The 13498-nt window shown below is 42.9% G+C and overlaps 1 protein-coding gene across 11 annotated transcripts in view; it reads right to left on the bottom strand.

Moving 5' to 3' along the window:
• Nucleotides 1–13498, bottom strand: part of LOC140457064 (septin-11) — a 128254-nt gene that overhangs the window by 31001 nt on the left and 83755 nt on the right. For all 11 annotated transcript variants that reach the window (XR_011953328.1, XM_072551069.1, XM_072551375.1 and 8 more), the window contains one exon: nucleotides 12117–12303. Coding sequence is in view for 10 of the 11 variants with exons in the window: in XM_072551069.1 (XP_072407170.1) it covers nucleotides 12117–12303 (187 nt within the window). In the remaining variant the exon portion in view is untranslated. The remainder of the gene's footprint in view (nucleotides 1–12116; nucleotides 12304–13498) is intronic.

Genomic DNA, 13498 nt, shown 5'->3' with positions numbered 1-13498 from the left:
GTGGACACAAAAAGATCCTATCCTCGGAACGCTAAGTGGCAATAGGGAAACAGAAGGGCCATTGCGATTTAATTCAGGGGAATGAAGTTTGGTGCCAGAAAAGGAATCGGCCCTCTGTGGCTAAGAGAGGAGGTTGATGCGAGGTCAGGTCCTGTCACTTACAAAATTCGGGCAGGTGATACAGTCCTGAACAAACACATGGATCACCTGAAAGCTGTTACCTCGCAAACGGGGCAAGAGAAAAACATACCTAGCCCCTCAGAATAGCTAGAAGGCCGCTCAGAAACCGTAGGTTCTCCCCCACTGTCTAGTATCGAGAAAACCTCCGAGTTGAAATGGATGCTATCTTGATACCATGATCACTGAAAGAAGAGGAGGAAACTCTCCCGAGGTGCTCCAGACGCTAGAGGTGGGCTACAGTCCAGAAGACTATGCTTGTGGTCAGAGTCCAAATTTGAGAAATTGCCAGTTGAGCAAAAACATGCCAGGAAAAGCTACAAGAGAAAGATCAGGCCTATATTCTCAGAATTAGGCGGGGAGAGATGTAGGGATTGGAACATCGTTGACTACAAAGTTTTGATTGAGGTTGATAGCCTGGGCCAATCATCAGGAAAGCCCTAGCTAACCAATATTAACAGAGGATTTAGAATCTCCTCAGTTCAGAGGACTGGCTCCAACCTGGCTGGCCACAGCCAGTGTACTTTTCACGTGGTAATGGGATACTGTCCCCTGTGTAGTTATTTCAGTCAGCTAAGTTGAAGTCCATGAAATGTAACAAAAAACATTGATACAAAGTAGGCTGAATGACGAAACAAGTAATTCTGAACCTTTGTTTCTCATAATGGATGTAGATTTACAGTGGTGTTCCCTAGATGTTGGCACTGGAGCCCTGTTTCTCTTGATACATAATAATGATCTGGGTTTGGCTGTACAGCACAATTTCAAAATGTGCAGATGACACAAAAACTTGGAAACATGGTAAACCATGACAAAATCCGAACAAACACAGAAGGACTGGCAAAATGGATGAACTAATCCAGACTGAGGGAATTTAGTGCAGAGAAAGCGATGTGGAACATTAGTAGGAAGAATGATGAGGCCATTAAAAAAATAATGAATGTAATACTAAAGAGAATTCTAGAGAAGAGGAACCTGGGGTTACAATAACTGCACAAATCATTGGAGGTGGCAGCGTATTGGCTGAAAAAAGTGGTTAAAATAGATCCTGAACTTTATAAATAGGGGCAAGTACAAAAACAAGTTGAAATATAATGACTGGATATGAACATAGGAGGTATAGTTAGTACGTTTGCAGATGACACCAAAATTGGAGGTGTGGTGGACAGAGAAGAAGGTTACTTCAGAGTACAACAGGATCTTGATCAGATAGGCCAATGGATGAGGAGGGCAGATGGAGTTTAATTTAGATAAATAAAAGGTGCTGCATTTTGGGAAAGCAAACCTTAGCAGGTAAGGTCCTAGGGAGTGTTGCTGAACAAAGAGACCTTGGAGTGCAGGTTCATAGCTTCTTGAAAGTAGAGTCGCAGGTAGTTAGGATAGTGAAGGCGACGTTTAATATGCTTTCCTTTATTGGTCAAAGCAGTGAGTATAGGATTGGGAGATCATGCTGCGGGTGTACAGGATGTTGGTTAGGCCACTTTTAGAATATTGCGTGCAATTCTGGATTCCTTCCTACCAAAAGGATGTTGTGAAACTTGAAAGTGTTCAGAAAAGACTTACAAGGATTTTGGCAGGATTGGAAGATTTGAGCTTTAGGGAGAGACTGAATAGGCTGGGGCTGTTTTCCCTGGAATGTCAAAGGCTGAGGGATGACCTCACAGAGGTTTATAAAATCATGAGGGGCGTGAATAGGATAAGTAGACAAAGCCTGGGGTGGGGGAGTCCAGAACTAGAGGGCATAGGTTTAGGGTGAGAGGGGAAAGATATAAAAGAGACCTAAGGGGCAACTTTTTCACGCAGAGGATGGTGCGTGCATGGAATGAGCTGCCAGAGGATGTGGTGGAGGCTGGTACAATTGCAACATTTAAAAGACATCTGGATGGGTAAATGAATAGAAAGGGTTTAGAGGGGTATGGGCTAAGTGCTGGAAAATGGGACTAGATTAAGTTGGGATATCTGATCAGCATGGATGAGTTGGACCGAAGGGCTTGTTTCTCTGCTGTACGTCTCTATGACTCTACAACTCTTTATGAAACACGAGTTCAGCCTCTGCCAACTCTGGCTGCTATACCTTTGGAAGCATGTGGGAAATCGTGAAATGGTGAAATACCCAGCAGTTTAGAATTGAAAGATCAGAGAATACAAGCTGCAACAAGGTAAAGTGGGTTGCAGGCCATGAAGAAATTGGTGTGGATTAACAAAGATTTATAAAACGGCAATAATGGGCTGATTTTCTCCTCCGTATGAATTATGTTTAAAAGATTCTAATTGCTGATATTTTTCAGATGATACACACAGGGCCTAATCAGCAGTAGGGACAGGACACTACCATCAGGGGGTCACTACAACATGACCCTTGACTATCAACTTAGCATTTCTTTGCTCAGTAATAAACTAGTTGGATAGTGTTTTTCAAACTGAAGAGGGAATGGAGGGAGAAAGGAGTGAGATAGGAAGTATGAATCTTCGGAAATACAATAGAACTTTCTAATCAGCTGACTCAACATTTAGATCTGAAGTGACTTTTCCTTGAATAAAAATGTTAGAAAATAAGTTGTTACTATTCACATTTGACAATCTTCAACAAGGAGTTACTGACAGTCAAATGAAATAGAGGCTGAGTTTTCTATGAAAATAACAAACCTACTAATTATATATAATTTGAAATTATGAACAAAGCATTTCTGCAACAGCTATCATACAAGAACTTATGAAATTTATTGTGTTGACATCTGTTGTTATTGGAGTTGAAAACGAATATCTGCCCCAATGATTTCTACGCAGTGATAGCAGAGAAAAACAAAACAATTTGCAAATTTATATTGCTCTTTTAATAAGCTCAATCAAGGAATATTTTCAAGAAAGATTGCTGATTTCTAGATATTAATAACATTTGCAGATATGAGAAATATGTAATAGGACAGAGAGTAAGAACAGTTAGATACAGGAATCTAACTTCAGGCACAGAAGATAAGAAAAACAATTATGAGAAGGCAATCAATGCAGGACTGAGGTTCTGCACTTAATTGCATGCGGTATATGAAATAAAGTAAATAAGCTTGTAGCGCAGACTGAAATTGACAGGTACAATGTTGTGAGTATCCAGAGATGTGGCTGTAAAGGGATCAGAGCTGGGAACTAAATATCCAATATCAAAAAGGACAGGTAGATGAGCAAAGAGGGTAGAACTGTCTTCCTAGTAAGAAACTAAATTAAAATCAATAGCAAGAAGTGAGCCTCTGCCAACTCTGGCCACTATACCTTTGGAAGCATATGGGAAATCGTGAAATGGTGGAAAAGCACAGCAGGTCAGGCAGCATCTGACGAGCAGGAAAATCAACATTTCGGGCAGGAACCCTTCATCAGGAACATTTACAGGCCTCTTAGTAGTAGTCAGGACATGCTGAAGAAAATAAATCAGGAGATAGAAAAGGCATGTAATAAATGCCCGATTACAATTACCATGGGGGACTTCAATATGCAGGAAAATTCAGGTTGGTAATCAAAGGATCTCAAGATAAAGATTTGATGGAATGTCTATGAGATTTTTGTTGGAGCAGCTTGTAGTACAGCCCACTAAGAAACACGCAATTCTGGATCTGGTGATGTGAAATAAGGCAGACTTGATTAGGGAGCTTAAAGTGAAGGAGGGACCAGTGACCAAAGTATGATAAATTTACCCTGTAGTTTGAGAGGGAGAAGATTGAATCAGATGTAATTGAGTATTACAACTGGAGTAAAGGTAACTAAAAAGACATGAGGGAGGAGTTGGCCAGAATTGATTGGAAGAAGAGCCTAGTAATGAAGACAGTGGAGCAGCAATGGCACAAGTTTCTGCGGGCAATTTAAGAAGCTTGGCAGAAATTCATCCCAAAAAGCAGCAGCATAGCAAGGGAAGGATAAGGCAATCATGGCAAGCAAGGTAAGACACGGATAGCATAAATGCAAAAGAAAAAACTTACAGCATGAAGATGATTTGTGGAAGGCAAGAGGATTGGGAAGCCTTGTACAGGAAACTAAAAAAACAATATTACCAGCTAACTGGGCCCAAAGACTACAAGTGTCTTTTTTAGATATCTAAAAGGTAAGCGAGGCAAGAGCTGACATTGGACCGCTGGAAAATGAGGCTGCTGAAATAGTAATAGGGAACAAAGAAATGGTGGATGAACTGAATCGGCACTTTGCATCAGTTTTCACAGTTGAAGGCACCAACAATATACTGGAACTTCAAGAGAGTCAGAAAGCAGAAATGAGTGTAGTGGCCATCATTAAGGAGAAGGTGCTGGGAAAGCTAAAAGGTATGAAGACTATAAAAAACAGTCAGCCCATATGGACTGCACCCCAGTGCTCAGAAAGCTTTAGCTGAAGAGATTCTAGAGGCATTGGTGCTGACCTTTCAGGAAACACTGGAGTCTGGGACTCCAGAGGACTAGAAAATGGGTGATAATAGCAGCACTGTTTAAGAAGGGAGCAGGCAGAAACAGGAAACTGAGTCCATTAATAAGAATGCAATTGCTGAGTACTTGGACATGCATTGTAAAATAGAGCTAAATCAGTACGATTGCATCCGGGGAGGTCAAGCCCTGACAGAGCTGTTAGAATGCTTTGAGGTGGTAATGAGCAAATTAGACAAAGTATAGCCAGTGGACGTGATTCTATTTGGATTTGCAGAAGGACTGTGTCAAGGTGGCGCACAGGAGGCTGCTAAATAAGATAACAGTCCATAGTGGCAACGGCAAGGTACTGGTAAGAAAGAGGATTTGCTGATTGGGAGCAAGTGGAGACTAAGGTTAAATGACTCTTTTTCAGGAATGGCAGCTGGTGACTAGTGGAGTTCTACAGGGATCAGTGTTGGGACCTTAACTATTCACATTATACATTAACCATTTGGACGAAGTAACTGAAGGCATTGTTGCTAAGTTTGCAGATGACACAAAGATAGATGGACGGACAAGTAGCACTGAGGAAATGGGGCGACTGCAGAAGGACTTGGACATGATAAACAGGGGGCAAAGAAGTGGCAGATAGGATGCAATGTGGGGAAAATGTGAAGTTATGCACTTTGATAGGAAGTACAGAGATGTAGACTATTTTCTAAATGGGAAAAGGCTTCAGAAATCTGAAACTTAGGCAGCCTAGTGCAGGATTCCCTACAGACTAACATGCAGGTTCAGATAGCAGTTAGGAAGGCAAATACACTGTTAGCATTCATTTCAAGAGAGCTAAACTACATGAGTAGAAATGTACTGCTCAGGCTGCATAAGGGTCCGGGCAGACTACATTTGGAACATTGTGCTGAAAACAACAAACGCTGGAGATCACAGCAGATCAGGTCGCATCCATGGAAAGAGAGCAAGCTAATGTTTTGAGTCTGGATGACTCTCCATCACAGCTGAAGTGAAGTATGGAGGGACAGCATTTATGCTATAGTTTGTGGGGATTGGTGGTGGGGTTAGTGGGTGTAGGGTGATGGTGGAGAAAAGTAGCTTACATTAAGTGGTCAGAACAGGAGAATGGCAGAACAATGGTGTGTCATTTACTAGACTTGAAAGTGGGATGGCGGAGGGAAGGACATGATAAGATAAAAGAAAGGAAAGAAATAGTCCCTAATATTGAATTCAACACTTTTAAATTAAGTCCAGGCAGCTGTAAAGTGCCTAGTCTGAAGATGAGATGTGATTCACTGGAACACAGCAGCATGCAGAGGACAGACATGTGGGCATGCGAGCAAGATGATGTGTTAAAATGACCAGCTACGGGAAGGTTGGGGTCTTGCTTGTGCACAGACTGAAGGTTCTCCACAAAGCGATCACCCAGTCTGCATTTGGTTTCTCCAATGCAGAGTAGGCCACATTGGGTGCAGCGAATACAATACACAAGATTGGAGATGGTACAGGTGAAATGCTGCTTCACCTGGAAGGACTGTTTAGGCACTTGGATAGTGAGTAATGAGGTGGTGAAAGGGCAGGTGTTGAACCTTCTGCAGTTAAGTGGGAAGGTGCCATGATGAGGAGGGGTGGTGTTGGTGGTTGTGGAATTATCCTTGGTGTCCTGGAGGGAACGATCCCTGCAAAATGCAGTCAGGCAGAGTGAGGGGGAAGATGTGTTTGGTGGTGGCGTTCTGCTGGATTTGCCTGAAATGGCAGAGAACGATCCTTTGAATGCCAAGGCTGGTGGGATGAAAAGTGAGGACAAAGGGAATCCGATTATGTTGTTGTGAGTGATGAGAAGGGGCAAGACCGGAAGCATGGGTGATAGGTTGGATGCGTTTGAAGATCCTATCAACCACAGTGGGTGGAAAACCACAGTCATGGTATAAGCAAGCCGTGTCAACAGCGCTGTTTTGGAAGGTAGCATCATTCAAACAGATGTGATGTAGGGGAAGGAACTGGGATGGAGTCCTTACAGGACGTGGGGTGTGATGAGCTGTAATGAAGGTAGCTATAGGAGTCAGTGGCTTGATAGTGGATGGCAGAGGATAGTTTATTTCCCAAATTGGAGACAGAGAGGTCAGGGAAAAGAAGGGGAAGTGTTGGAAATGGATGATGTGGAAGTTATGGAACATTGTGAGCACGTTTGGGCCTGGTATCTAAGGAAAGATGTACTGGTGTTGGAAAGGGTCCAGAGGAGTTTTACAATAATGATTCTGGGGATGAAGGGCTTGTCATATGTGGAGTAACTGAAGACTCTGGATAGGTATTTGATGGAGTTTGGAAGGATAAGAAAGGAGCTGATAGAAACAAAGAATACTGAGAGACCTGAATAGAGTGGAAATGGAGAAAATGTTTCAACTAGTAGGAGAGATTAGGACCTGAGGACACGGCCTCAGAGTGAAGGTACTGACACTTTAGAACTGAGACAAGGAGGAATTTATTCAGCCAGAGGGTGGTTAACCTGTGGAACTCACTGCCATACAAGGGTGTGGAAGCAAAGTCCTTGAATGTATTTAAGACAAAGATAGATAGGTTCCTGATTAGTAAGCGCATCAAGAATTAAGGGGAGGAGACAAGGAAAACAGGCTTGTGAAACATATCAGCCATGATTAAATGGTAGAATAGCTTGATGGGCTGAATGACCTAATTCTGTTCCTTTGATTTTGATCTTATACGATGTTGAGGTGCCGGTGTTGGACTGGAGTCAAAAATCATATGACACTGGGATATAGTCCAACAGGTTTATTTGAAACTGCAAGCTTTCGGAGCCCCCACTCCTTCCTCAGGCAGCTACTGAGAGAGAATACATTGGACACAGAATTTATAAGTAAAAGATCAAAGAGTACTACAACTAATGTGAATGCATTGTACAAACCTAGATGGCTATTAAGTCCTTACCAGTTAGAATGGAGGTGCAGGTTTGATTTATTAATATGCAAATCCCAGAATTTCTTTCAAATCATTGCTTCAGGTTTTATCAGAATAAAGGTGATAGCTTAGGTCAGACAATGCATTTTAGATGTGAAGCCATGTTTCAAATCTGTTTGTATCTCATCCTGGAGTCAGACTAGGTTTATTTTCAAAGTAGGAATTTATTGAATGCCACATTGACTACTGTCTACATATTGTGCGCTTTTTGAACAAAATTGAATATATCTGCAAGTACAAATCGCAAATGTAAATCCACCCCCACAGATTTGTGTGTATGTGCATTTGTGCAAAAGAGAGAGGGAGAGAGAGAGAGAGAAAGAGAATGTGTGACAGAGGGAGTATGTGTGAGCAAATGCATGACAGAGAGAGTGTGGGGGTGTGTGTGCACGCATGTGAGCATGAAGGAGTTTTTGTGTGCGAGTATCCGTTTGAGTGTGCACACAGGTGTGAGTGAGTGCGCTATCAGCCTGTGTGAGAGGGAGTATATGCGGTGAGTGAGTGCATGCACTATCAGCCTCTGTGAGAGGGAGTATATGCTAGTGAGAGAGTGGGTGAGTGAGTGTGCTATCAGCCTCTGTTTGGCAATTCTGTCTTGTTGTGTATCCCGAAGTCCACCGTGGAGGACGTTTACGCGAACATCCGAGGCTAAGTGTCCTTGACTGTTAAGGAGATCAACCCCTGGGAGGGAACATCGCTGTCTGGTGATTGTTGCACGGTCTCCATTCATCCGTTGTTGGTTTCACCAATGAACCATGCCTCCATGCATTCCTGCCTAAAGCATTTGTGATAGACAAATGTTGGCAGAGTCACATAGTATCTGTGGTAAATGGTTTCCCCATGTGTAATGCTGGTATCCATGTGTATGTTTTGACATGTCTTGCAGTGGTTGCCATCGCAGGGTTGTATGGAGTTGTGGTCAATGTTGTCCTGAAGGCTGGCAGTTTGCTGTGAACAATGGTCTATTTAAGGTTTGGCAAATGCTTGAAGGCGAGAAGTGGAGGCGTAGGGAAGATCTTGGTGAGGTGTTCGTTATCATCGATAATGTGTTGCAAGATGCGAAGAACACGGTGTAGTCCCTCCACTCCCATGAAGTACAGGATGGTGAAGGATATCTTATTGGTCGTATCCCGGTCTGCCTTCTAAGAAGGTCATTACCGTTTTCGCTGTGGCAGATCGGAACTGGTGATTGATGAGTTGAGTATCGTATCCTATCCTTGAGGGTGTCCTTCAGCACCTTCAGGTGTTCATTGCATTCCTCCTCACCTGAGCAGATCCTGTGCATGCATAGGACGTGTCTGTAGGGGATGGCTGTTTTAATATGTTTAGGGTGGAAGTTCAAAGCGTAGCATCATGAGGTTATCCGTGGGCTTGCGATAGTGCAGTACTGAGCTGTTCGTCTTTGATTGAGATGCACGTGTCCAAGAATGACATTGGTTCTAAACAGTTGTCCATGAAGATCTAATGGTGGGATGAAACTTGCTGATATCACTATGTAGTTGTTTCAGTGATTCCTCGCCATGAGACCAAAGGAAGAAAGTGTAGTCAATGTGTCTGGTGTGAAGCATTGATCAGGAGTCCTGTGCAGCAAAGAAACCTTGTTTCAACTTGAGTATTAAAGTGCTGGCATATTGGAGGGAGAGAGAGGGAGTGTGTGTGTGGGAGTGTATGTGTATGCGCTCTTGAGACAGCGAGAGAGTGAGTGTGTGTGTGTTTGTGTGTGTCCGTGTGTGTCCATAATGTCTTCACCTTTGACAACCAATAATCTATCCACACAAAAAAGCTATGGGGATCAAATTTACACCCCAACATGTCAACATTTTCATGCACAAGTTTGAACAAGACTCCTTTGTTCCACAGAACCTCCGACCAACTCTGTACGTCAAATACATTGACGACATTTTTTTCCTTTGGACTCAGGAAAGGAATCATTGAAATAACAACAAGTTTCATCCCACCATCAGACTAACCATGGACCACTCTTTAGAATTAGTCTTGTATTTGGACACACGCATCTCCATCAAGGATGGACACCTCAGTACTTCATTCTACCGCAAGCTGCCACACACACTACCCCGCTCCCTCAAGAGTGCGTGCGCACACACTCCCACACACTCTCCCTCTCTCTCCCTCACACTCGCACTCTCTCTCACACCTGCATTCTCTCTCCCTCACATATGCGTGCATGCACACACATGCACACACACACACACACACACACACACACACACACATATAAATCTTTGGGGTGAATTTGCATTTGCAGATACATTCTATTTTGTTCAAAAAGCACAAATGTGGCTTTTAATAAATTTCTACTTTGGAAATAAAACTAATCTGACTCCAGGTTGAGATACAAACAGACTTGAAACATGGCCTCACGCCTAAAATGCATTGTCTGACCTGAGCTGTCACCTTTATTCTGATAAAACCTGAAGTTATCTTGGGGCAATGACCTGAAAAAAATTCTGGGATTTACAGATTTATAAATCAAAACCTGCACCTCCATTCTAATTGATTAAAGACTTAATAACCATCTAGGTTTGTTCAATATATTCGCATAAATCTTTTACTTATAAATTCTGTGTCTAATATATTCTCTCTCGGTAGCTGCCTGAGGAAGGAGTGGGGGCTCTGAAAGCTTGCAGTTTCAAATAAACATGTTGGACTATAACGCGGTGTTTTATGATGTTTGATCTTATGATAGAGCAGGAATATGGCATACAGGTAGATGATCACACATGATCAAGACTGTCAGAACAGACACAGGAACTGAATGGCCTACTTCTGCTCCAAAGTTCCTACATTATCCAAAATAAGTTGAGACAAAAGGCGCATTATATGATATTTGGTCAAATGGTCAAAAAGGGAAGTTTTATGGGGTTTCTTGAAGGAAGAAATCAGAAGAAAAATTTTGGGAGGGAGTTCCACAACTCAGGGCCAAGGCAGCTAAATGAATGGTAACCAATCGTGAGCCAACTGGGGATGCAGTAGAGACCAGAAAAGATGAAATGATATTCCAGACAGCTGTGGGAAGTTATAGAGAGATTTGCAAAACAAGAGTTAGAATACTAAAAATGAGACATTGCTGGAACAGAATGCAATGTAGATCAGTGAGTACAGTTCTGATACTACAACAGGATTAGTCTGAGCTTGGATACAGGCAGAAGAGTTAAGAATGAGTTCGAGCTTGTGGAGAGTAGAATATGAGAAGTTAGCTAGAAATATTCAAGTCTAGGTAACAAGGGCATGATTGAGAGTTTCAGTAAGTGTGCTGTTATAAATACTGATAATATTTAACATCTAATTGTCTCTTTTGTTCATGTTAGGCCAAAGTTAGTTCAAGTCACAGTATGTTGTAATTAGATGTGCACTGGATAGATTTTACATGCCTTGTGATCAATATTCATATGATAAATACCTGGAGCAAATGGACTAATTGTATACTTTTACATTAAGTTATTTTTACTCAAATACTAAACTGATTGTATAAATTAAAATGAAATAAATGACAAGAACATAATGGGACTCCTTTAAGAGTCAAGCATTTAAAACTAGTATGTCAAATGCCCTTTCTCAACCTTTAAAAAGCAACAGAAACACACCAGAATATAAGGTAAAAAAGGTCAATTTAAGACTGATTTATAGATTCATAGAAATATACAGCATGGAAAGAGACCCCTCAGTCCAACTCATCAATGCCAATGAGATATCTTAAACTAATCTAGTCCCATTTGCCAGCACTTGGCCCATATCCCCCTAAACCTTTTCTATTCATATACTCATCCAAATGCCTTTTAAATGAACCAGCCACCACCGCTTCCACTAGTAGCTCATTCCATACATGCACCACTCTCTGGGTGAAAAAGTTGCCCCTTAGCTCCCTTTTAAATCTTTCCCCTCTCACCCTAAACCTATGCCCTCTAGTTCTGGACTTCCCCACCCCAGGGAAAAGACCTTGTCTATTTACCCTACCATACCCTTCAAGATTTTATAAACTTCTTGAATGTCAATCCTCAGCCTCCACAGCTCCAGGGAAAACAGCCCCAGCCAATTCAGCCTCTCCCATAGCTCAAACCCTCCAACCTCAGCAACGTCCTTGTAAATCTTTTCTGAACCATTTCAAGTTTCACAATATCCTTCCAATAGGAGGGAGACCAGAATTGCACACAATATTCCAAAAGTGGCCTAACTAATGTCCTGTACAGCTGCAACATGACCTCCCAACTCCCATACTCGATGCTCTGACCAATAAAGGAAAGTATACCAAATGCCTTTTTCACTATTCTATCTATCCACGACTCCACTTTCAAGGAACTATGAAGCTGCACTCCAAGGTCTCTCTGTTCTGCAATCCTCCTCAGAAACTTACCAACAAATGTATAAGTTCTGCCCTGATTTGCCTTTCCAAAATGCAGCACCTCACATTTATCTAAATGAAACTCCGTCTGCCACTCCTCACCGACTGGCCCATTTGATCAAGATCCCGTTGTACTCAGACTATAAATTGTAAATAATCCCTCGTGCTTTCAAAAGTTGACTAATATATTCTTTAGAGATTTGACAGTCAATTACCTTACTATCCAATTTTTTCATAGTAACAAGGTCAAGAGATTTTAGCGAGTGTCCTGTGGGCGCAATGAAGTAGAGACAGGCGTGGATTCTTGAGTCAGGATAATTGTAGAAGGAACGCCTGATTTTCAATTCTTCCTGGAGGTAGGCTTCAAACTGTGCGTCAATGTATTCAACGATAGGTTTGTAGCTGAAATGCAAACAACTGGTATGTTACTTAAGGTATAGAATCAAAGAATCCCTACAGCATAGAAACAGGCCATTCAGCCCATTGAGTCCATACTCTAAGAGCATCCCACCCAGCTCCACCCCACTACTGTATTCCTGTAACCTTGCATTTCCCATGGCTAGTCCACCTAGCCTGCACACTATGGGCAATTTAGAATGGCTAATCCACGTGTTTGGATTGTGGGAGGAAACACACACAGGCATGGGGAGAAAATGCAAATTCCACATACAGTCACAAGAAGGTAGAATTAAACCTGGGTTCCTTTGGCCTGTAAGGCAGCAGTGCTAACCACCATGCTGCCAACCCCCCCCACCCCACAACAAGCTTAGAGCCTCCCTGGTCCTCATATTCCACCCCATGAATCTCCAGGTGCAGTGCATTATCCTCTGCCATTTTCTCCATCTCCCAGTCAGACCCCACCATCAAAAATATCCTTCCCACCCCATCCCAAATGCATTCCGCAGTGACCATTCCCTCCACGACTCCCTCGTTACACCACATTCCCCACTAACACACCATCTGCACCAATCACCTTCCCCTGCCAGCACATGGGTGCAAAACCTGCACCCACACCTCCCCCCATCACCTCCATCCAAGGCCCCAATGGATCATTTCAAATCAGTCCACCTCATTTACTGCATCTGCTGCTCTCAATGTGGTTTCTTCTACATTGGGGAAACTGAGTGCCAACTCGCAGAGCGGCTCAGGGAACATATCTGGTCTGCATGCACCAACCAACCTCATCATTCTGTTGCCAACCACTTCAACTTCCCCAAGGACATGCAAATCTTGGGCCTCCTTCACTGCCAAATCAAAGCCATCGGCAGATTGAGGAAAAACACCTCCTCTTCCTCGTTGGGACCCTTCAGCCACTCGGCATCAACAATGACTTTGTCAATTTCCAAATCTCCCCAGACCTACCTCATCCCAGATCAAACCTTCCAACTCGGCACCACCCTCTTGACCTGACCTACCTGTTCATCTTCCTTCCCACCTATCCACTCCACCCTCCCCATCAACCTATCACAATCACCTCCTACCTGCATCCACCTACTGCCATCCACCTATCTTTCCCCCAGCCACCCCGCCCACACACCCCCCCCATTGCTAGCCTCACTCCAGATTACCATTTAATGGCACCTAAGGAAAAGCCCAC

This window comes from Chiloscyllium punctatum, chromosome 1 (genome assembly GCF_047496795.1).
Source record: "Chiloscyllium punctatum isolate Juve2018m chromosome 1, sChiPun1.3, whole genome shotgun sequence".
NCBI classification, from domain to species: domain Eukaryota; kingdom Metazoa; phylum Chordata; class Chondrichthyes; order Orectolobiformes; family Hemiscylliidae; genus Chiloscyllium; species Chiloscyllium punctatum.
Note: the sequence above shows the minus strand (reverse complement) of the source record. Positions and strands in the feature narration are given on the sequence as shown.